Here is a 24235-nt window from a genome sequence, read left to right on the forward strand (position 1 = left end):
AAAAGCGTAGTGCGCATTGTCGTTAGCTGTAAAGTGTTTCATTAACCACTTCCAACATAATTTAGAACATGCGCGTTGGATCAGGATATATTTAAGTGTACATGCGTGCATGTGTGTTAGCGTGTGTGCGTACGTACGAGTACACAGTGCGTGGTGTTCGTGCTTCTGCGTTTGTGTGTTTTTCTACGCGCGTGTGCCTCCGTGTGCAGGTGTCTGCACACGCAGGCAAACGTGCATGCGTGTGTGTCCACGCGTTTGCATGCTTGTGTTTGTGTGCCCGTGTGCGTCAGTCTGTATAGCAGGTGTACGCGCGTGTGTGTATGTACGTTTGTGTACGTGTGTAAACGTTCTCCTGTATGCGTGTGCGCGCGCCTGCGTCGGCACGCGCGTGCATGTCCGTGTGCGTGTGGTGCGCATGCGTGCTTGTGTGTGCGCGTGTGTTGGCGCGTGTGTTGGAGTATGTGTTGGAGCGTGTGTGTGGAAGAGCTTGGCGTCACTGGTAATGTCGGTTATTTCTTTGCTTCGCCCGCAGTACTTGTCAAATCTAGCGATGATGAAACAAATAAACAAAACAAGATGATTGCGTAAATTAGCACAATGGCGTATGAATGTTTTCTGAATAATATTTCTCGGGTATATAGGAGGGCGGGGAGGGGGGGGGGGGGTGAGTGCTTCCTATTTCTCACTTCCAATGTGGTCAGCATGAAAGGCCTAACGTAATGCGCGCCACATCACTGCTTTGTAACGTAGTTCAACTCACATAGCGCGCTACCACGTTGTTTCGCAAAACCTACCGCGGTAGCTCGGTCCCTATGGCAGCGCGCTGTGGCGGCCGCGTTGAAATGGGTGTGCACCGTAATGGCGCTCAGGCATCGCTCATCGCGTGTGCGATAACAACCCAAGACGAAAAAAAAAATGATTCCGCAGTCACTCACTACTGCATGCTTCACAATTATATCGTCTTTCTGGCACATGAAACCGCAGCATAACTGTTTTTTTTAATTTACACAATTTTGCTGAGGTTTGTGCGGATGTTGCACGGAATTTAATTACATTGTAACATTTCACTAGCTATTCAAATGAGCTGATGAATGTTGCCACGCGGAGGGTAATATTATGATATATATATATATATATATATATATATATATATATATATATATATATATATATATATATATATATATATTTGCCGGTGAGAATTCTTACTGTATTAACATTGTTATCAAGTCATTGCTCGTTGAAAACGCGCTTGCTGTATTGGATACTTCGCGAGCACTCTCATCGCTTCGTTAAAACAAAAAGAAAGAATGACTTTTCACGTTGCAACACGCGCCGCAGACGCTGTAGTACATTCTCGAAGCGACGCAAATGTTGTGGAATGGCCGATGTATACATATGTTCTTGAAAGCCTCATTGCCCCGAACTAAGTGGTCACATGTACGCAAGAAAATCATCTGTTGACTGTGATTTTCACTCAGCAATCGGGAAACGTACACTATTAACTGATAATCTAAAATACTTTCGGGTCGCAAGTTAAAACAACACAGAAAACCGCATTTTAGAGAAATATCTGCGTTTTAAATCTGCATAGGGCGTGTCATGGCAACTAATAATGACGTATTTGATATTTTTCACTCTACCCGCAGAAATTGCCAACTGCAAACTCCCCGGAGTTTTCAACAAGGCCGTTCTGGATGATGACGACATCACGCAAAATGCGTTCGCCACACTCGTAGCAGGGTGAGACATTTCGTCTGCCGTTAGTGTGTTTTCTTTTCACAGTAATTCTAAGGAACGTGGTTTCTGTGGATTTTATTTATATTTACTTGTTTACAACACCGCCAGTCTCGATTCGATGCGTGACTAGGTCGGCATACTGAATAAACATGGTGCAATGAAAATGGTCGAAAAATATGGAGTTCTATGCCATGCTACCTACATAATACGAGCGTATTATTCGCCAAACTTCGAGGAATTTTAACATGCCCCGTCGGTTTTCTGATATACTTAACCGCAGCACACCAGCGTAACTTCGTGGGCTGCAATTAAAAAAAAATGATACGAGGACGAATCAGAAAGTATCTGCCCCATGTTTTTATTAGTCAAAATAAGGTACATACAGATAATTACAAATGTTTGTGCTATTCTACGTACCTTACACCATCTTTCCACATAGTCCCCGCACCGGTTCAGACATTTGTCTCATCGCAGCACAAAATTTGAGATGCCCCTGTGGAAGAATTATTCCGGCTGAGTGTGGAACCAGCCTCCTGCCTGTAACTTCTTCGGCGGCCCGAAAACGTTGAAATCAGTGGGGATGAGGTCCGGACTGTATGGTGGGTGGTCTATACACGCCCAGGGAAATGACCGGAGCTTGTCGGCGGTTCTCATTGCCACACGTGGCCCCGCATTGTCGTTAAGCACAACCGCCATCTTCAACAGCTGACAGCAGCACCGTGCCGCGGAGCTGCCGGCATATAAGGCAGGCCGGTCCAAGAAATGTCCACCGCTGGGAACGAATATGTTGACTTCAAATTTACAGCCGTAATATGGCTAAAAAATATGGGCGAAAACTTTCTGATTCGCCCCAAAAGGCCGCCCGAACTTCAAAACTTTTGATTAGCAGTGGCGAGAGGACATGCGCTTCGAATAACATTTATGACACTAAGTCGTAACTTCCCTGCTAAATTGTGGCAGTGTCATGGTCAAGATTTAAACACTCGAATATAACACTCAGCCGCATCAGGTTATTGGCAGCTGTCATGATAACAGTGGCAAGTTTGTTAAAGTAAGGCAGGCCGTGTCAATGTCAACCAGAACATGTTGTGCCTTATCTTATTGCTCTCACCGACCCGTACTCGTCTCTGTAATAATCTCCTGCCACAATGACTCCGTCAGGTTCGAGACCACGAGCAACACGATGTCCATGGTGACGCACATGCTCATACATCATCCGGAAGTTCAAGAAAAAGTGCGGAAGGAGTTGCTCTCTGTCCTGAATGATGACGTACGTCGCTGCCTGTCATTTTTTGTTTTGTTTCTGAAGCTAGTACCTAAACAAAAAAACTTGAACGCATTACGAAAGCCTTAGTGTCGTGCTATGGGCTAGCCACTCTGTTCATTAGAAAAAAGCAGGCGCGTTTATAATTTCTACACCTACCGTTGCTCAAAGTATATCTCCTTCTCTATGCTCCAGTTACCTCGTCATAGACGCAGGATTTGGTTTCTAAATTATGGCGGACATGACGTGTTTCCGGCACCGCATAGAACCGGCAGAAGCAAAGCCTTCTAGATTCGGGCGTGGATTTAGACACCCCTTATTAGACAGTGATAGCATGACAATAATGACACATTTAAATAGTCTATTTCCTTATTATGCTAAATAGGACAAGAAACAATGTGAAATAAGACCCAAGAGCTCTATATAGAAACGGTGAGCAAAACGAGAACGAGGTAAAATCCACAGAATAAGATAATAAATGCAACAGAAAAAAAAATACAACTGCCCGAAATGAAGCAGAATGTGAAAGTTGAAATGCAAGATTTTAGCATTTACCATAAAGTTAACGTACAAACTAAGATACACGACTTTGCACTTTTAGGCTTTAAAGGAAAATTAAAATACGACTGGCAGGCGTTTGTTGCTCAAACACGACCCCTGATGTATTGAAGAACAAGGTTGTGGCTGCAGTAATCGACGTCAGGGAAAGACGATCACCACGAATAGTTCAATTGAAAGACGCATAAGACCATCCACTAACTTCTGTAGCAAAACCTTGAGGTAAACCTGTCTTTCCCATTTCAGTTTAGCATAATTTTGTGTGACGCGTACAGCACCTTGCTAATGCTTTCTTTATGATATAATCTCACGGCGATAAGTGGGGAGTTCCACAAAGTTTCCTGAGACACAGACGCTCACATAATTTTTGTCGTTAACTAAGTTAGCTCAGTATTATTGCATTCAGTCTCCTGAAGCATTCAGGCTTATGCAAAGCATAAAATATGTGACATGATAAATTCATGGAAGTATCACAATGCTTGCGTCTCTCTCTTCCAGGAGCCAATCACATACAGCACCATTCAGAAGCTGCCCTACCTGAACTGCGTTATTCTAGAGACCATCCGGCTGTACCCTCCAGCCTTCGCGTGAGTAAAGCGGCGTAAAGCGGGAGGCTTGCTCAATAACACGCGTTAAATGTACTGCAGCTACAGTGATATCCACAACGGTTCTCGCGCTGGATGTCTTTAAGCAGCGCTGCGCAGTCATCGAGATCCTTCGCCTCTAAAACAGTAATCGCATTACTTTTTTTCCTTTGACCGCTTTTTCTTAGAACACGACCGGTCAGTGCTACTGCCTTTGAATGCACAGTTAACGCTTCTGTGTGTGCACGTGCTCCATTTTTCCCCATTTTCCTCTTCCATTTCTTTCTACTTTCCCCTATAGTGTAGGGTAACAAACCACATACAACCTCGTTAATGACCCTGCCTTTCTCTATATTGTCTCTCTCTGTCTCGTACAGTGACATGTACTCAAAACGGGGGCTTGGTAAAGAAGCGGCTGGTACATATGGTGCAAACACCAACTAGCTCTTCGTGATGATCGCCGCGAGTTGATGACCATGATTCCCATAATATGACACTCACCTACAAGGCGGGATTGGCCAAGAAGAGCGTGGAACATATCGTGCCAACGCCAACTAAGTTTTAAATGACCACCGCCGCTTATTGATGATTATGATTTGCATACTATGGTACATACCCACCACGACACATCGGCTGGGAGGCGGCCGAAACATTTAAAGTAAATAAGAAATTAAGAAACAAAAGCCCGTATAATATTTGTCACAATGCGTAGCATGAGTGTACGAGAGTACATGGCGTGAGCCTCTTTCCTTTACGCCGAAGACGCAGGAAGAAAATGGGCGAAATTACAGAATTTCGTTACCCGCTTCACGTAGAGTACAACCTATGCGTTGGAGCAGCATAACTGTTTTTTTGTTTTTTTTTTGTTTTTTGTTGCTACTATTAGCGTTTGTATCATATTATATGAATTACTGAAGACAAGTGTACCTTGTAGAGGCCACTTGTGCGCATTTAGCTCACCTACGACAATGGCATATCTACTGTCGCCTTTGTCATCGTTATCCTTATCTTTTTCGCGTAGGTTTGTGACCCGCGAGGCGGTGAGAGATAAACAGTACGGGAAGTTTAGGATTCCGGCCGGGACTGTTGTCATGGCGGCCGTCGAGTACATCCAGAGGGATGCGCCACACTGGGAACACCCGGACCGATTCGACCCGGACAGGTAGGGCTGTACTCGACTGCACTGTCATAGTTGAGCAGTACGGACAACAAGCATGCAAAAAAAAATGAATAGAAAATCAGTTTCGCTGTTTCGTTTTAGTGCTCCAGATGTTCTCATTGGGTGGAGCTACCAGGGACGACGTAGCGGAACAGTCTGAAGTTGTTAATTGTAATGATGTGCTTAGAATAAAAATTATTATTATTCATTATTAGTAACGTTCCTTCCGTCAAGATGGTTCATTCTTCACCAGAACAGCGTGTTAAACGCCGATTTTTTTATTCTTAAGAATTTTTTTGTTTTTTTGTTTTTTATAAACCACGAGAACTCGAACTGTATTCTGGGGGAGTATGCAGTGGGAGACCACTTAGTGAACTGTCCATGTCGACCGCTGCTGATTGGCTGGGGCCGCTCGTATCCTCCTCGCTCGTGCAGCTGCATCCAATCAGCAGCGGCCGAAATGGACAGTTCACTAGGCCGACTCTTACAGAATACCCCCCCCCCCCCCCCCGCTCTTATATGCAATGTCTATTCTACTGTGTAGTGCCGTATAGCAGAGGTCAATGTGTCGAAAACTGCATGACTAGGAGAATGTGTGTAGGTGAATATTTCGTCCACTGCCACATTTTCTGTTCAGATTCAAGTTCAGATTTTATTAGTGCGATAAATGTATAGACATTTGCATAGGTTTTACATACAGGAGCGGATACCATTGTCGCCGGCTTCGCAGTAACCTTCTATCCATATAAAGGCAGTAGAAAGAATAATCTTCAACGACAAAACGTACAAAACAGGAAGGTGTCTGTTACAGCATGCAGTATAACTGTAACAATGGCAATTATTAATAAAACGAACATAGTATGATGTTTTACAATGAATGGAATGAAATTCAATGAAAGTTTTAATCATTATTCAAATGTGCAATGCAAAACAAACCTAAACAAGAATCTGATAAAAGGTCAATGGCGGGTATAACCACCGAAAGCTCAGTGGTATAAGAAATAGGAGTGGACTTGTTAAGAAGTCATAAGCTATGAAAGCAACAATGCAGTAAAGGTTAACGGAGGTGCAAAATAAGAAAGACGAAAAACAAAGCAGGAAATAATGAAAAATATTTTCGACGTCATGAAAGGCGCGACAAGCGAAAATTGCCTAATTGATTCTGCCTCCAGTATGAAATTTTCATATTGTTTGTACAAACGAGTAAATAAACTGATATGACTTTATTAATGGTAAAATTTTGTTCACAAATGAAATAAATCAGAACATGACTATCTGTTCACCTTAGTTATACGTATATTCTGGAGGAGGATGTTGTTACCTCAAGCAAACCCATATCATCGTTAGTATTGACTAATTATGCTGCTGGAGCGAATGAAATCGGAGCTGAATTACTGAGAGTTCTGAACAGAGGTATACTAAGCTTGTAACTAACTAGCTTATCGACTGTACGAATATTATTTTCATGAAGGAGTTGTTTGTAATTAGTATAGAATCGTCTAGACGTAAGCAACACTGTAGCCTGATTTTGCAAACTTTGGAATCATTTTTATTTATTTATTTACAATACTGCTACTCTCATTTGAGAGGGTGTCAGTTGGGCGATACAGTATACATGAATATCAGTACGCATCTAGGCCGGACAGTTAATTAAAAGAAAAAAAAGAAAAAGAAAACAATTGCCCAAGGATGGCAATTAAGAAGGAAGCTGAGTTTAGGAACAAAAATGCATGTTTTCACATGACAGTTAATTAACATGATACTAGCAGCGAAGAACATGTAAGTCACCAGTTATACATGAACCTGGAGCGAACTGAAAGATAACACTTAACGCGTCAAGAAATTTTAAAGCTGTGTGAAGAGATGCGCTTAAAAAATATACACTTTCAGAGCGATACGAAACGAATTGAAAAGGAAAAAGGAAAATGGGACGTCGAAAGCAACACAATGACAACACACAAACACAACACACAACACAATGCAACACTATCTAGTGAGAAGTGTGTGTGTTTCCAAAACACGATATACCGTAAATACTATGACAGCGAATAGACAAGTAATAGGGAGATACAAGGGTAGAGTGAATTAAAAAAAAAACGAGCATTGATGACGATGCGGAAGCCCTACACTGTCTTAACTTCTTTATCCGATTGATTGTACCGGTTGCAATCTATCTCAACAACCGAAAATGTGCAGTGATAGTCAGAGATTGATGCAGACAGTATGACTTCTTTGATAGAAAATCAGGTCCACCTTTTTAAGTTGCTTAGACATCGCACTTCATTCAAATTAGCCATGTTGCTTTTCAGGTAGCCAGTCGCCTAACATAGCATGAGCTTAAAGCAAGTGAGCTGCTTTTATTAGTACTAGTTTCCACAGAGAAAATTGGAGAGGTAGGCCTGTTCAAGACCGGCTGTCCCAAAAGCGTCGCCTTATCTCACTTATCTCAGTGGACGTGACCAAAAAAAAAAAGAAAGAAAAACCACTCGTCTTCCAAGCTTTTGGTTCATGTAAGTTTTTAAAATCTACACGGATCTCTACACTACACTCTGTCCTTTATACGCCGTGCGCTGCTTTTAGCAATTTTACACAAAAATTCATCAACTTCGCAATTGCTTTAGAGTTTGGGGTGAGCTGCCGCATTAGCCTCTTGCTCGGATTCAATGACCCTACTTGTCCCTGAATCCAAATCTTTACAACACGATACATTGTTTCCTTTGTTGAAGAGGGGAGAAGAAATGACGGGATGGCAATGTTACTAACGTGCAACCGAGGTAAAATAGTTCACGGGTGAATTGTTTTTTTTTAAGCATTACATCCGATATATTTGGAACTAACATTTCGTGGGGCTATCCACAATGAAAAATTTAACCTGAAGCTATGCGTATCCCCTGCAATAATATAAGATGGTTCTTTAGCAAGCACAGAGTTGCCTTTAGTGCTAAAGGCACAGGGTGATCTTTATTATTATTATTATTATTATTATTATTATTATTATTATTATTATTATTATTATTATTATTATTATTATTATTATTATTGTAAAGATGTTTATTGAGCGAGTCCAACAAACGGGCGGTAGCTCGGAACAGTGAGCGCGGAGAGCAAGATGGTGGTCTTCGAACGCCGGTCTCGTGCCCTCTGTTCTTGATGATGATCGGTATGCCATTCTCCTCCTTTCTTCATTACAATTGCCCCCGTCGAGAAAGGTGGAGCCATCCTGGCGATCTAACAGGTGGGTACAAGAGGGTCGAAGTACGGCTTGAGGCGGTTTACGTGAACAACATCACGTCCACGTCGACGACGGTCGCCTTGCAGCGTAAGAGGCTCAATGACATAGTTTACGGGGGAAGTACGCTCGACGATGCGGTAGGGACCATGATAATTTGGGAGCAGTTTGGACGACAAGCCAGGGGCGCAGGGTGGTACAAGCAGCCACACAAGTGCTCCAGGAGCGAATGTTGCGGCCGGAGAGTGATCATCATCGCGGGCGTTTTTCTGGCGTTGTTGGTCGGCTGTAGTAAAGCGCTTGGCTAGTTTTCGGCAATCTTCAGCGTAACGGGCCGCTGCTGACACGGGCGTGCACTCTGAGGTATCTGGTGCGTATGGCAGCAACGTGTCGATAGTGTGCGTCGGCTGGCGACCGTACAAAAGGAAGAAGGGGGAAAACCCGGTTGTGTCTTGCGTAGCGGTGTTATACGCGTATGTCGCAAATGGGAGAACCAGGTCCCAGTTTGATTGATCAGATGCAACATGTGTCGCAAGCATGTCGCCCAGAGTCCGATTAAACCGCTCAGTGAGACCGTTCGTCTGAGGGTGGTAGGCAGTACACGTCCGATGTACAATTTTGCACTGGTGGAGAAGTGCTTGAATTGCATCGGAGAGAAATACGCGGCCACGGTCACTGAGGAGTTCGCGAGGAGGACCATGCCGAAGCACAAAACGCCTCAGGATGAAAGAGGCGACGTCCTGTGCTGTCGCCGTGGGAAGAGCAGCGGTTTCGGCGTATCGTGTAAGGTGGTCGACAGCAATGATAGCCCATCGGTTTCCGGCCGTGGTCAAAGGTAAAGGTCCATAAAGGTCAATTCCAACGCGGTCGAATGGGCGTTCTGGGCATGGAAGGGGCTTCAATGAACCTGCGGCAGGATGCGGTGGTTTTTTTCGTCGCTGACACTCGTGGCAGCCGCGAATGAACTTGCGGACAAAGCGAAACATTCCGCGCCAGTAGTACCTTTTCCGTAAGCGTTCATAGGTCTTGAAGACACCACCGTGAGCACACTGCGGGTCGGAGTGAAAGGAAGCGCAGATTGTAGAGCGAAGCGTTCGAGGGATAACTAGGAGCCACTTCCTACCATCTGGCGAGTAGTTGCGCCGGTACAAGAGGCCATCACGGATGCTGAAGTGCGAAGCTTGGCGTCGCAGAGTTCGAGTGGTCGAAAGAGTGGGTGCCCCGGATAAAATGTCAAGAAGCGAAGCGATCCAGGGATCGTGGCGCTGTGCAGAGGAGACGGTGGCGACGTCAAGAGCTGACAATGGAAGGTCTATAGTGGATATGGACGCAGTTTCGGTGGATAGTGGTGACCGCGACAGTGCATCAGCATCGGCATGCTTGCGTCCGGAACGATATATAACGCGGATGTCAAACTCTTGAAGTCGAAGAGCCCAGCGGGCAAGGCGACCTGACGGATCCTTCAACGAAGACAACCAACATAATGCATGATGGTCCGTAACTACATCAAACGTGCGGCCATATAAGTAAGGGCGGAACTTGACAAGCGCCCAGACTATTGCCAAGCATTCTTTCTCGGTGACGCTATAGTTTGATTCAGCCTTGGTGAGCGTTCTGCTGGCGTATGCGACGACATACTCTGCGAACCCAGGCTTTCGTTGCGCGAGAACAGCACAGAGGCCGACACCGCTGGCGTCTGTGTGCACCTCAGTTGCGGCCGTAGGATCGTAGTGGCGCAGTATAGGTGGTGACGTCAGGAGACAGCGAAGGGTGGAGAAGGCTTGGTCACACTCAGAAGACCATGACGAGATATTGGAGGCGCTGCTTAGTAGTTGGGTCAAAGGCGCAATTATAGAGGCGAAGTTGCGCACAAACCGACGAAAGTAGGAACATAACCCTATGAAGCTTCGTAACTGCTTTAGAGTCGTCGGTTTGGGGAAGTCAGTCACGGCACGTAATTTAGCTGGGTCCGGAAGCACACCATCCTTTGATACAACGTGACCAAGAATTGTAAGTTTTCGCGCAGCAAAACGGCACTTCTTGAGATTTAGTTGCAGCTGAGCGGTTTTCAGACACGTCAGGACATGGTTGAGGCGTTCTAGATGGGTTGCGAAATCTGGCGCAAAGAAAACAATGTCGTCGAGATAGCAGAGACACATGTGCCACTTCAAACCCCGCAGAACCGAGTCCATCATGCGTTCGAAGGTGGCAGGCGCATTGCAGAGGCCGAAGGGCATGACATTGAATTCATATAGACCGTCAGGCGTGACGAAGGCTGTCTTTGAACGGTCGGCCTCTGCTAAAGGTACCTGCCAATACCCGGAACGCAAATCTAACGACGAAAAAAATTCGGCACCTTGTAGGCAATCAAGGGCATCGTCAATTCTGGGTAAAGGGTACACGTCTTTTCGAGTGACCTTGTTTAGGCGCCGGTAATCCACGCAGAAGCGAATCGATCCATCCTTTTTTTTAACGAGAACCACAGGGGATGCCCACGGGCTTTGTGAAGGGCGAATAACGTCGCGTTTAAGCATATCGTCAACCTGGTCGGTAATAACTTGACGTTCCGCGGTGGAGACGCGGTAAGGGCGTTGTCGCACTGGCGAGTTGGAGCCGGTGTCGATGTTGTGAACAATGGTAGAAGTTCGGCCAAGGGCACGTTGGGCAACATCGAAGGAGTCGCGGAACTGGTAGAGCAGCTGGAGAAGAGCAGTGCGTTCAAATGGGGACAGTCCGTCTGCGATGGATGAATCGAATAGGTCAGCAGCTGGAACATCAGAAGGGGTAAGAGCACTGATGACGTCGAGGTCGCGTCGAGCTGAATCTTGCTGCACGGAAAAAATTTGGCCGACATCAATGGGTTGCACGCAACCAAGGGATTCACCTTTAAGCAGTCTGATGGGATATGGAAGAGGATTTGTGAGGCAGAGAGCGCTTGTTCCATTCGAAATAGAGAGGGTCGAATAAGGCAAAAGAAGTGGCTTCCGATTTAGAAGAAGGCATGATGCTTCAAAGAATGCAGCTTCATCACATATGCTGTTGCAGAATACGGGGAGCAAAACAGCTGCTGTCGGCGGAATTTCTGTGTCTTCTGTGACGACTATTTTGTGTGCGGCTTGATGAGCGGGGTAGTAGGACTCGTCACACAAGGGGAAGAGCTCAAGTTCAGATCTGGCACAATCAATAACGGCGTGATTATACGATAGAAAGTCCCAGCCAAGTATAATGTCGTGCGAGCAAGAGGAAAGGGCGATAAGCTCGACAATGTAGTGTTCTTTAGCTATAATAAGTCGAGCAGTGCAGGCAGCTATAGGCCGAACAGGGTCTCCATTCGCTGTACGTAAGGGCATCATCTCAAGAGGCGTGGTCACCTTCCGAAGCTTGCGGCAAAGTGTGGCGTCTATAACAGAAACGGCAGCACCGGTATCGACAAGAGCATATGCACGGATGCCTTCTACGAAAACTTCGACAATATTCGACGGCAAAGTTCGAGGACTTGAGCATTTCGACAGCGCAGTTCTTGCCTCACGAACTGCGGAGGCTAGTTTCCCTCATTTTCAGGGGCTGGTCGACGACGCATGGGCGACAAGGAGCGGCGACGGGGTGAAGGTGAGCGACGAGACGTGGGTTGCGGATAGTCACGTGAAGACGTGCTTGGTTGGGGACCCGGATCTTCATAACGAGAGCGGGGACGATCTATGTAGTTCGGTGAACGGGCGTCTGAATATCCTGGCGCGCGACGACGGCAGAATCGGGCGATATGACCAGGGCCACCGCACGCAAAACAGATCGGCCGGTTGTCGCGCGTTCGCCAGGGATTTGCAGGGATGGGAGCAGACCATGTCACGGACGGCTGAATCGGGGCTGCAGCATACGACACACCATGGGGTGGTGAGGGCTGTTGAAGCTGCTGCCGCTTTACTACCTCAGCGTAACTAAGAGGCGCGGCGACAGGTTGCTGCTGAATGGGCACCGGCATGGCCTCGGAAATCTGCTCTTGAATGACGTGTCGAAGCACGGGAGCAAACGGGATTGGTCGCTGCAGTTGCTGCTGTTGTGGGAGCTCCTGACGCTGAGCAAACGGCAGGAGAGACAACTGACGGGCCACCTCCTCACGCACAAATTCTTTCATTTGTGCGATAAGGTATGGCTGGGCAGGCATGATGTCCAGTGCAGCGAGCGGTTGATTGTACGTCTGAGATGAACGTCGGGTGAGAGCCCGCTGCCTTCTCAACTCGTCGTAGCTGTGGCACAGAGTTACCACTTCAGACACTGTGCCAAGAGACTTCGCAAGAAGCATCTGAAAGACATCGTCGTCGACGCCCTTCATGATGTGCTGTATTTTGGCACTTTCGCTCATTGAGGCATCGGCGCGCCTGCAGAGATCGAGTACGTCCTCAATATAGGCGGTAAATGTTTCATTCGGTTCCTGTGCCCGTGTGCGCAGCCGTTGCTCGGCGCGTAACTTCCGCACGGCAGGGCGACCGAAAACGGCAGATATTGCCTCCTTGAAAGCAGACCAGTTTTCAAATTCCGATTCGTGGTTCGTATACCACAGCTTCGCCACGCCAGCCAAGTAAAAGTTCGCGGTACTCAACTTAGTAGCGTCATCCCACTTGTTGGGTCCACTAACTTTTTCGTAGGACGACAGCCGTTGCTCGGCGCGTAACTTCCGCACGGCAGGGCGACCGAAAACGGCAGATATTGCCTCCTTGAAAGCAGACCAGTTTTCAAATTCCGATTCGTGGTTCGTATACCACAGCTTCGCCACGCCAGCCAAGTAAAAGTTCGCGGTACTCAACTTAGTAGCGTCATCCCACTTGTTGGGTCCACTAACTTTTTCGTAGGACGACAGCCAGTCCTCGACGTCCTGGTCTTCCGTACCCGAAAATACCGGGGGGTCTCGCTGGCGAACGGGGCCGGGACAAACGGCGGCCGGGAGAGGTGGCGGCTGTTGGGCTGCGTCAGCTTGCATGGTCGAGTGCAACGTGCGGGATCTGAGTTCCAGGGTGCCGACGATGTGCGTACCCAGCACGATCCACCAAATGTAAAGATGTTTATTGAGCGAGTCCAACAAACGGGCGGTAGCTCGGAACAGTGAGCGCGGAGAGCAAGATGGTGGTCTTCGAACGCCGGTCTCGTGCCCTCTGTTCTTGATGATGATCGGTATGCCATTCTCCTCCTTTCTTCATTACATTATTATTATTATTATTATTATTATTATTATTATTATTATTATTATTATTGTTGTTGTTGTTGTTACGGTTAAAGTTAAACAGGCTTTATTTAAGGACCGAGATTGATGGTGAAGTAAAGATGGCGTCCCGAGGCTGCACACGCTAACGTCTTCTTCTTCTTCTCCTCGCCCGGCTCATGCCGTAGCAATCCCCGGTTGCCAGACGAAGCCCGCTGGGCAAGTCCAAATCACTCGGAAAGCGTAGGGTGAAACCGCTTGAGACGGGCAACATGTACTAACTGGGTCCGGCTAGACCGACGACCAGCGGACGTCACGCGCGCCACTACGTACGTCGAGTCACTCAAGCGATCTATAATGACGAATGGGCCCGTGTACTGGGGCAAAAACTTTTCGCATAAGCCACGTTTACGTTGCGGAGTCCACAACCACACAAAGTCTCCTTTGGCGTACGAGACAGACTGGTGTCGGCTGTCATAGCGCTCTTTCGATCGGTCTTGCGATGCCACAGTGCGAAGACGAGCGATACGCCTGGCTTCTTCGGCAAGACAAAGCGTCTTGGCAACATAGTACTCGCTGTGAAAGTCAAACGGTAGTATAGTGTCAATGCAGCTTAGCGGTGAACGTGCGTAAAGGAGATAAAAAGGACTGTAATCGGTCGTCTCATGCTTTGCAGTATTACAAGCATAGGTGATGAAGGGGAGTACGTCATCCCAGTCCTTGTGGTCGGAAGATACGTACATGGCCAGCATGTTAGTTAGAGTTCTGTTCGTACGTTCCACAAGCCCATTTGTCTGAGGGTGATAAGGCGTTGAATGACGGAACTGCGAACTGCAGAGACGAAGCAGTTCTTCTACGGCGTCCGCAACGAACTGACGACCGCGATCGCTAATGATGACACGGGGGGACCATGTCGAAGAATAATGAATCGAAGCAAAAACGTCGCAACGGACGCAGCTGTTGAAGTTGGTACGGCCGCCGTTTCCGCGTAACGGGTCAGATGGTCGACACATACGATCACCCATCGGTTGTCGTTAGATGATCGGGGAAATGGGCCCAGAAGATCAATACCCACTTGTTCAAATGGCAAGCAAGGTGGCGGCAGAGGTTGGAGAAGACCTGGCGGAGCGGTCGTAGGTCGCTTGTAGCGTTGACATTGTTCGCAACTGGCGACGTAGTGCTTGACTGTGTCCCGCATTTTGGGCCAGTAAAAACGCTCCTGTGTCCGGTTCAAAGTTCTTACGAATCCTAGATGGCCAGAGGTTACATCGTTGTGCATGGCTCTCAGTATGTCCGTTCGCAGACTTTGCGGCACCACCAGAAGGAAGCGTGCGCCTTTAACCGCATAATTGGTCTTGTAAAGCAGGCCGTCACGGACACAAAATCGACCGGTGGCTCCAGGACGCGATGCGGCTACAAATAGCGGTTCCAAACTAATATCATTTTCCTGCTCTGCTTTGAAAGTCATCGAGTCTGGGAATGTAGAAGAAATGGGAGCAAAACAGTCATCAAAATTGTCGTCGTCACACTCTGTCGTCGTCAGAGGAAAGCGGGAGAGACAGTCCGCATCTGCGTGGCGACGCCCGGACTTGTAGGAAATAACGAAGTCGTACTCCTGCAGTCGAAGAGCCCAACGTGCCAGTCGTCCACTCGGGTCACGGAGATTCACCAACCAGCACAACGCGTGGTGGTCAGTAATGATAGTGAACGGGCGTCCGTAGATATAGGGTCGAAATTTGTGGACAGCGAAAACAGCTGCCAAGCATTCTTGCTCGGTCACAGTGTAATTGCGTTCCGCCTTAGTCAAAGAGCGACTACCATACGCCACAACGTGTTCAGCTCCTTGATGACGTTGCACAAGTACGGCACCGATGCCGATGCCACTGGCATCAGTGTGCACTTCCGTAGGTGCGGATGCATCGAAGTGACGCAATATGGGCCCTGACGTTAGCAGAAATTTTAGCTGACGGAACGTGTCGTCGCAAGCCGATGTCCAATTGAAAGGGACGGCTTTTTGGAGAAGACATGTTAGGGGGTACACCACGTCGGCGAATCTTGGAACGAAGCGACGAAAGTACGAGCACAGGCCCAAGAAACTCCTCAACTCCCGCACTGACTTCGGTGCTTCGAAGGAGCTGACTGCCTCAATCTTCCGTGGATCTGGCCTCACACCGTTTTTGTCGACCAGATAGATGCCCAAGTACTAACATCTCGGTTTCTCCGAAACGACATTTCTTGGAATTTAGGATCAAGCCGGCTTGTTTGACACAATCCAGAACAAGATTGAGACGGCTGTTATGTTCACTCAATGTGCTGCCAAAAATCACCACATCATCGAGGTAGCACAAACAAATTTCCCATTTAAGTCCTCGGAGGATAGTATCCATGAATCGTTCGAATGTTGCTGGCGCGTTACAAAGACCGAACGGCATAACGTTAAATTCAAAAAGACCGTCTGGTGTCACGAAGGCCGTTTTCTCCTTATCGTCTGGGTGCATGGGTATCTGCCAATACCCTGATCGCAAATCCAGTGATGAAAAGTAGGCAGCGGAATGTAGACAATCGGTGATGTCATCAATTCTAGGAAGCGGATACACATCCTTTTTGGTGACCGCATTCAGTTTCCTGTAATCAACGCAAAACCTCCAGGATCCATCCTTCTTCTTTACTAAGATTACTGGTGCTGCCCACGGACTAGAAGACTCTTGAACAACATTATTCCGCAGCATGTCTTTCACCTGTTCAGCAATAACTGTCCTCTCGGTTGAAGAAACGCGGTAAGGCTTTTGCCGAATGGGGTGCGCAGATCCGGTGTCAATTCTGTGGCGAGCACGGGAACGAGGGAGTGCCTGCTTGTCGCCTTGTGTGAAATCGAACACAGAAAGATGTGCCCACAATACTTGTGCGAGAGCGCGGCGCTCATGTGAGGGCAGTGCCTTGTTGATCATTCGTAGGATCTGCTCTTCAGAAATGTTGCGTTGGGGATCGCTAGTATGAGACTGCTCCTCCTCGCTTAGAACTGTAATGGAGCTATAAGTAATCTCGTCAAATTCAGCAAGCTTCATATCACGCGGGAGAACGGCAGGGACACAAGAACAATTGAAAGCCCACAAATTTGAGGTGCCATCCACTACTCTCACGACAGAGCGTGGTACAAGTACATCTTTCTTTGCGCAGCTCGACGTAAGTGGCTGGACTTGCGCGTCAAACGATGAAAGGTCGGCAGCAGCGAAATTGACAGGGATACGGGAGAGCGACCAAGGCGGTATCAGCAAATCGTTTTTATTTATTTATTTATTTATTTAACATTGTCCTTACAGGCCTCGTATGAGGCATTGGGTAAGGGGGGCGTTACAATAAGATTAACAGAGTATATAGAACATATAAAAGCATAATAGACATACATTATTAATTGACAGTGAAAAACTATAAGCCTATCTTATACAAGTATTAAAAGCATTGTACAACATAACAAGGTCTGGAGTGTACATATTAGAAAAAAAACAAACGATACAGTTTCTTTAATAAACAATGAAAAATAATGTTGCCACTCTAGTACAAATAATAACAATACTAAAGAAATATAAGAATAATAAGCGAAATGAGCTGATAAACAAGAGAGCACATAACTGGAATAAAAAAGGAAAAAAGCATCGTGCACTTTATTGAAGTTGCGCGGTGGAATATGAAATGATGAGCTGGCGGAATTTATCGGGATTAGGTTCGGAGACGATGAAATCAGGAAGAGCGTTCCACAATCGAATGGCACGAGGAAGCGCCGACCAGTTGAATGCATGCGTGTTCCCGTAGATGCGTGTGAAGCTGAGGTGATTATGTAATCTGTGAGATGTGAAAGGTGCGACTTCAAGCCGTAAAGAAGATTTTCTATCCGCATAAACGTACTTGTGAAATAATGATATGAGTGCAAAATCGCGTCGAGTACTTAGTGGTTGAAGTGAAATATCAAGTTTTATTTGTGAGATGCTTGAATTGTAAGTGTAGTTACGCGAGATAAACCTGGCGGCCATATTTTGAATTGATTCTAATAAGCTGATTAGGTTGTTATGATGGGGTGACCAGATTGGGGAGGCAAATTCGAGCTGGGGGCGAACAAACGTCTGATAAGCTAGCTTACGGATGTTAGAGGGCGAATTACGTAGATTTCGGCGTAAGTACCCCAGTGATTTGGAAGCATTAGCACATATAGTAGTAATGTGATGGGCCCAGGAAAGGCTTGGTGCGAGATTAATGCCTAAGTATTTGTAGGAAGTAGCTACAGAAATTGGGTTATTATTTACGTTATATTGGAAGGATGAGATTGAGTGTTTACGGGTGAAGGACATTACTTTGCATTTAGACGAATTAAGATTCATTAACCAAGTGTTACACCAATCGAATATGCGATGAAGGTCGTTTTGAAGAATGAGGTGGTCATCGGGGCTGGTTATAGGGCGGTAAATAATGCAGTCATCTGCGAATATTCGCACTCGGGATGTTAAGTTATTAGGAAGATCGTTAATGTATATTAGGAATAGTAGCGGCCCAAGAACGCTACCTTGTGGCACGCCGGAAGTGACATAGGAAAGGGGCGAAGAAAGGTTGTTAACGATAGTAAATTGTCGGCGATTAGAAAGAAAGTTCCGGAGCCAAGTTAGTGTCAGTGAATCCAATCTTAGTACATTTAACTTTGAAATTAGGCGGCAATGGGCTACGCGATCAAACGCCTTGGAAAAGTCAAGGAATATGCTATCAATCTGTACATTATGGTCCATGTGCAAATGCAGGTCAGTCGTGAATTCTAAAAGCTGTGTCTCGCATGACAAACCCTTCCTGAACCCGTGCTGATTAGTGAAGAAAAAGTTGTTTGATTCCAGATGGTTGTATATATGAGAAGCTATTATATGTTCGAGCATTTTACAACAAATAGACGTGAGCGAAATTGGCCGGTAGTTATCTGGTGAGTATCTGTCACCGTTTTTGAATATGGGAACAACTTTGGCAGTCTTCCAATCTGACGGGAGCGCTCCTGAAGTTAGTGACTGTTTGAGAATGTGATATAGTATTTTGCTAAAAGTCATAACAGTGTTCTTTAGTATTTTGGAATTAATCTCATCGACGCCACAAGAATTAGATAACTTAAGGTTGTTAATAAGAGATACAATGCCGTCGATAGTAATGTCGATGGGTGTCATGTACTGATAGTCCAAATCGGGAACGTCAGGTAGGGTGGAGTGATCTTCAGTAGTAAATATAGAAGAAAAATATGTGTTGAAGCATGAAGGGCACTCATTGTCTGGAAGGGGCACATGGTTGCTATCATGTAAAAAAATGTGATTACTGTCGTGGTTCGGAGAGATAATTTGCCAGAACTTTTTAGGGTTGGATTTGAGAAGAGAAGGGAGGTCATGTGAAAAATATTTATCTTTAGCAGCGGATAACGCGGAGTTGTAGTTTTTTAAACATTGATTGTATTTTTCCCAAGCCGATGGGGTGTTAAATCGTTTAGCACTAGTGTATAAGCGTTTCTTTTTGTTTCGAAGACGGCGAAGAAAACAGGTGAACCATGGGTTAGATTTATCATTGGATATTTTGATTAATGGGATGTACTGTTTTACTAATGACTGTAATTTGTCTCGAAAGAGTACCCAGTTTTCCTCGACTGTTCTACTGTAAAAGGAAGGGAGAAGTGTATTGTTGAAAAAAAGGTCTAGGTCAGCATTAATGGTAGCATAGTCACCCTTGTTATAGTTCCGAATTGTTTTTTTACTATACCCGTATATGGTAACGGAATATTAAGCGTTAATTGGAGTAGATTGTGGTCGCTAAAACCATCCAAGTATGTTATTTGCTGAACTGTTTCAGGGTTGGTTGTCAGTACTAAATCTAAGATGTTGGGACCGCGAGTGGGTTGGTTGACAATCTGGGTGAAGTTGAAATCTAGGGTTAAATTAATGAAATCTAATGACACTCGACAGGTAGAGGTTAGCTTTGCCCAGTCAATGTGTGGAAAATTAAAATCCCCTAATAGATAAATTATATCTGCTGGGCAGGCCTTAATTGCAGTAGTAATACTGTTACGAAGGTCGGTGGCAAAGGTTTGAAGTGAATCAGGAGGACGGTAACAGGCACCAATGAGCACCTTTGTAGAACGGGTTAGACAGGCGGCCCAAACGATCTCGAGATTCGAGTCTGAGTTAACGAAATAAGATGTAATGATTTTTTTAATCGCGAGAATGACGCCACCACCTCGCCTGTCAAGGCGGTCATGCCGGTAGATATTGTAAGTGCGGGCGAGAAAAAAGAATTCATTATCAGAAATATCTGGATGGAGCCAGGTTTCGGTGAGAATGACTATGTCAGAATCGGCATCTTCAAGGAAGGATGAAACCATTTCATGCTTTGATACTAGGCTTCGGACGTTAGTAAATGATAGTGATATTTGTGTTATAATGGGAGAGGATCTCGATTCTTGACGGTCATGAGTGCACGTGCGCCTCTCATGCTATCTATTCCACCGCACAACATTTTGTGTTGCAATATCATAGACATATGTTGTTGTACCAATACGCAGCCTATCAACAGATAACCTATACGGCTTGTTTTGCGTCTTCGCAAATTCTATCAGTTTTCTTCTGGCTTGGCGAGTGGTAAACGAGAAGTCTTCGCGTATGAAAAATGATGAGCCTTTAAGCTTACGTGCAGCTGCAAGTACCTGTTCTTTGTCTTTAAAAAATGTGAACTTCGCTATGAGGGGCCGGTGCTTGTCTGCATTGTATTTGCCTAGTCGATGTACACGTTCCAACTGTGCACCAGCTATGTTTATGTCCAGCTTTTCTGCGCAAAACTTTATTATTTTCATCTCCGATGCTGCCCAATCCTCTGTTGGGTCATCCTGAATGCCAAAGAAAAGCAAGTTACATCGTCGCAGCCTGTTTTCCGTGTCATCGCACCTAGAGGTGATTGTTGCTAGTTGATTAGAGACACCGTGCAGAAGATCGGCTCCCATGGCTGAATCGGCCGAGCGCTCTGACGGAGCGCTTGCTTCTAGTGGCGTTACCCTTGCGTTAAGAAGTTCGATTTCGCTCTTAGCGGCTGCTAGCTCGTTTTTAGTACATTTAAGTTCAGCATGTAGTAGAGCATTGCCTTGCTCAAGCTTGGTTACTTTTGTTAGCGCAGCAGTCTCCCCCTTTCTAGCGCTTTTGAGTTCAGCAACGAGTGCTGCATGTCCTTCCTCTAGTTTAGAAATTCTATTTACGACGTCAGCAAAAGCCTCAGCCTCACACTTGGTCATCGGACCAGGATTGGGCTCAACATCACCAGAAAGCATGAGCAACAATTCCAGCAATACACAACATAAATCAGATGAAGTAGCCAGCGCTCGTTTCAGTACATCTGGTAGCTCTACAGGGCACGACACCTTCAACAGGCAGTAATCGCTGGTCTTCACACATGAAGCACAGGAGAGGTAACTAACCTGCAAGAGCAGCTTTGGTGAACTCGCCATCGCAGATGCGGTGCCGTGCCCGAAGCCGCCGATGTCTCGATGGCTTTTATAACCGCCGCCGGTAGTGCAGAGCGTAGCAGTGCCTTGTTGCCAGACGCGGTAGCTGAATCCGTCCGAAATTGGTGCCGGTGACGCGGCATGTGGCCATGGAAGAAGCAGTAATCCAAAATCCGATGGACACGAACTCAGCAGACCACAGCAAAGGGCCCAGGAACAGGTAGCCTGCAAGAGCAGCTTTGGTGAACTCGCCATCGCAGATGCGGTGCAACAACACAATAGTTTTTCACTGGTAAGGATGTGTCGGCAAGGGTGGCGAGAAGCGCACTATTCAAAGTAATTTCGCCTGTGCCACAGTTAACGGATGCACCACAATCCTGAAGAAAGTCAATCCCGAGAATCACATCATGAGTGCATCGCGGTAGTACGAGAAATTCTGTTTTAAGATCTTCTCCTCCGAATAAAACACTTGCAACACAAACACCAAGGGGAACTAGGCAGTCCCCACTGACACCACGAAACGTCACATCACCATTCCACGGGAACATAACTTTCCGACCTAGCCTCTCCTTGAAAGTCACACTCATGACGGAAACGATAGCACTAGTATCCACTAATGCTGTTGCAGGTATACTATCAATTAACACACGCACTTTGTTCTTCACCATCATAATAGGCAGAGGAGTATTTCGCAGAGACGCAGACTGTCCGGCGACCTTACCTCCATCGGCCGCGCCGGCTAGTTTCCCGACGGCTGTGGTGACGCAGCACGTCGCCGTGGTGACGGTGAACGGCGTTGGCGACTGGTTGGGGGCGTCAGGCTGCGGTCTGAAGCTGGCGAGCCACTCCTTCTACTATATTGATGGAAGGTATTCAGGGGTGGCGCGCCTGTGGCGTTTGCACTATCAGGGTCTGTCGGCCAACGGTCTTCATAACTGGCACGTTCAAAATTAGGCCAAGTTGGTGGTGGGCCATATCTTGTTGTCTGTCGGCGCCGGCGACAAAAACGAGCAATGTGTCCTGAGGCGCCACAGCTGTAACACACAGGCGATGCGCGACCGACGTTGTAAACCTCGGGGTCAACCCTGGGACGCTGAGAATAATAAACGCGATCTTCCGAATTCCGATTCGTGGTGGTAGCTCGACGAGTTCGTTGATCGTGCATCGCGTCGTCGGGAAAGGTACGTCGGTGCTGTCGCAGTTGATCGACTCGACACTCTGCAACGCCTGGCATGGCAGACAATGCGGACACAGCAGATGCATGATCTTGAGGTTGGTTGGGAGCCCAGCCAAGCAGTTCGACATCCGCCCCTTTGGTGTGTCTTTCAAGTTCTTCGCGGACAATTTGCCTTATAGTTGCCGCAAGGTCACATTGAAAACTGTGGTTGTCATTGTCTTCAACGCTTGCCACCGTTGTGACATTTGTCAACCTGCCGAACTTAGGCGTGATACGGCGCAGCTTCAAGGCCTCAAATGTGCGGCAATGCTTGATGAGGTCGGCGACCGAGGCGAGACTCTCCTTTCCGATTAAATAATTGTACACATCCTCGGCTATGCCTTTGAGAAGGTGTCCAACCTTGTCCTCTTCGGACATTTGAGGATTGACCGTTCTGCAAAGCTTCAGGATTGCCTCAATGTACGTAGTACAGGTCTCACCTGGGACTTGAGCACGCTGAAGCAATGTCTGCTCCGCCCGCTTCCTCTTCGTGGTGGAATCGCCGAAGCACTCGGTAAGGTGAGTAACGAAGCGGTCCCACGTTGTGCAGATATCTTCATGGTTCTCGAACCACACGAGCGCAGTGTCTGTGAGGAACAGAACCACATTGTCGAGCTGAGCCGTGGCGTTCCAGCCGTTGTACTTGCTCACACGCTTGTAGTGGGTGAGCCATTCCTCCACGTCCTCGCCGAATTTTCCTGAGAAAGGGCGAGGCTCCATCTGATGCATCCAGGCGCCGGTTGTTCGCACTGGAGCTGCCAGAGAAGGTTGTTGGTCACCGCTGTGGGACATCGGGATCTCAAGTGGTGTTGGGGGCAGTCGAGCGAGGCGTCGGCTCCGGCGTGGTACTTGCTGCAGCAGCTCCGTCGTCTTGGTCGAAGTACCCCGCACCTCCACCACAAAACTGTTACGGTTAAAGTTAAACAGGCTTTATTTAAGGACCGAGATTGATGGTGAAGTAAAGATGGCGTCCCGAGGCTGCACACGCTAACGTCTTCTTCTTCTTCTCCTCGCCCGGCTCATGCCGTAGCATTATTATTATTATAGTCTTCCATGCTTTCGAACACTCTTTCTACAGACTGTAGTGGTACAACATTTCTGGGACAGCAATTTCAAAACACGTCATACAGCCTCCCGAAGCCTGCGTAGTTCCATTCGTTTTAAGGCATGGGGAAGCCAGGCGCTGTGTTTATGTTCACCAAATTTTTAATGTCTTACCAGAGGAAATGTTTTCCGCAACATCAAACAAGTGCTAAAAATCATGGTTCACTCATTGTAACACGGTTCCTATATGCCTGAAAAATGTTCATGATCAGCCACCAATTGTTAAAGTACTGTTCCTTGCTCTTTATTTTTAATTTATTGTTGATGTTACTTTACCTAACTTTTTGCACCTTGCTCACTATTGATTTCATGTTAGTATAGTGTTGATATATTGTGTTTATATTATGTTCATATTTTATTTTTACTGCACGTCCGTCTGCCGACTTTGCCGGGCCAAGTCCCTCAAGCCAGTAGAGGCTTTGACAGGCCCGTTTCATTGCCCTGTATACGTTATGTGAAATAAAGGATTTATTATTATTATTATTATTATTATTATTATTATTATTATTATTATTATTATTATTATTCCATTACATGAAAATCAAGCGAATCATGGTGCAGTCAAGGTGCAATGTCGGGAATACACCATGACGATTATAATTTGATGCAGTTTGCAACTGACGCAGTTTCACAACAATAACGCCACCTGACTGTATGTCATATAATTGGGAAATCGGGTTGAACAA

General features: G+C 46.5%; 2 protein-coding genes across 5 annotated transcripts in view; one reads left to right on the forward strand and one right to left on the reverse strand.

The window, feature by feature from the left end:
* LOC135921185 (thromboxane-A synthase-like) overlaps positions 1-24235 on the forward strand; it is a 46614-nt gene that overhangs the window by 20068 nt on the left and 2311 nt on the right. Inside the window, exons 10-13 of the mRNA XM_070539414.1 lie at positions 1677-1743; positions 2902-3010; positions 4061-4149; positions 5168-5308. Coding sequence (XP_070395515.1) covers positions 1677-1743; positions 2902-3010; positions 4061-4149; positions 5168-5308 — 406 coding nt within the window. The remainder of the gene's footprint in view (positions 1-1676; positions 1744-2901; positions 3011-4060; positions 4150-5167; positions 5309-24235) is intronic.
* On the reverse strand, positions 2160-23416 carry LOC135921190 (uncharacterized). 4 transcript variants are annotated; one of them, XR_010570486.2, is made up of 4 exons: positions 21951-23416; positions 21203-21454; positions 5205-5329; positions 2160-2512 (listed from the first exon to the last, which is right to left on the reverse strand). XR_010570486.2 is itself a non-coding variant. In XM_065455504.2 (2 exons), exon 1 carries the CDS (start codon positions 23235-23237, stop codon positions 21969-21971), a length of 1269 nt encoding a protein of 422 aa, XP_065311576.1. In that variant the 5' UTR covers positions 23238-23416; the 3' UTR covers positions 19546-21454; positions 21951-21968. The 4 variants fall into 4 exon arrangements, 1 of the variants encoding a protein (XP_065311576.1); XR_011514497.1 differs by having other exon boundaries at positions 5107-5329; XR_011514499.1 differs by lacking the exon at positions 5205-5329.

The sequence above is a fragment of the Dermacentor albipictus genome, chromosome 5 (assembly GCF_038994185.2).
Source record: "Dermacentor albipictus isolate Rhodes 1998 colony chromosome 5, USDA_Dalb.pri_finalv2, whole genome shotgun sequence".
Lineage (NCBI taxonomy): Eukaryota > Metazoa > Arthropoda > Arachnida > Ixodida > Ixodidae > Dermacentor > Dermacentor albipictus.

Coding starts and splice junctions, on each gene's coding strand:
- LOC135921190 (XM_065455504.2), bottom strand. CDS start 23,237: ATGTCCCACAGCGGTGACCAACAACCTTCTCTGGCAGCTCCAGTGCGA.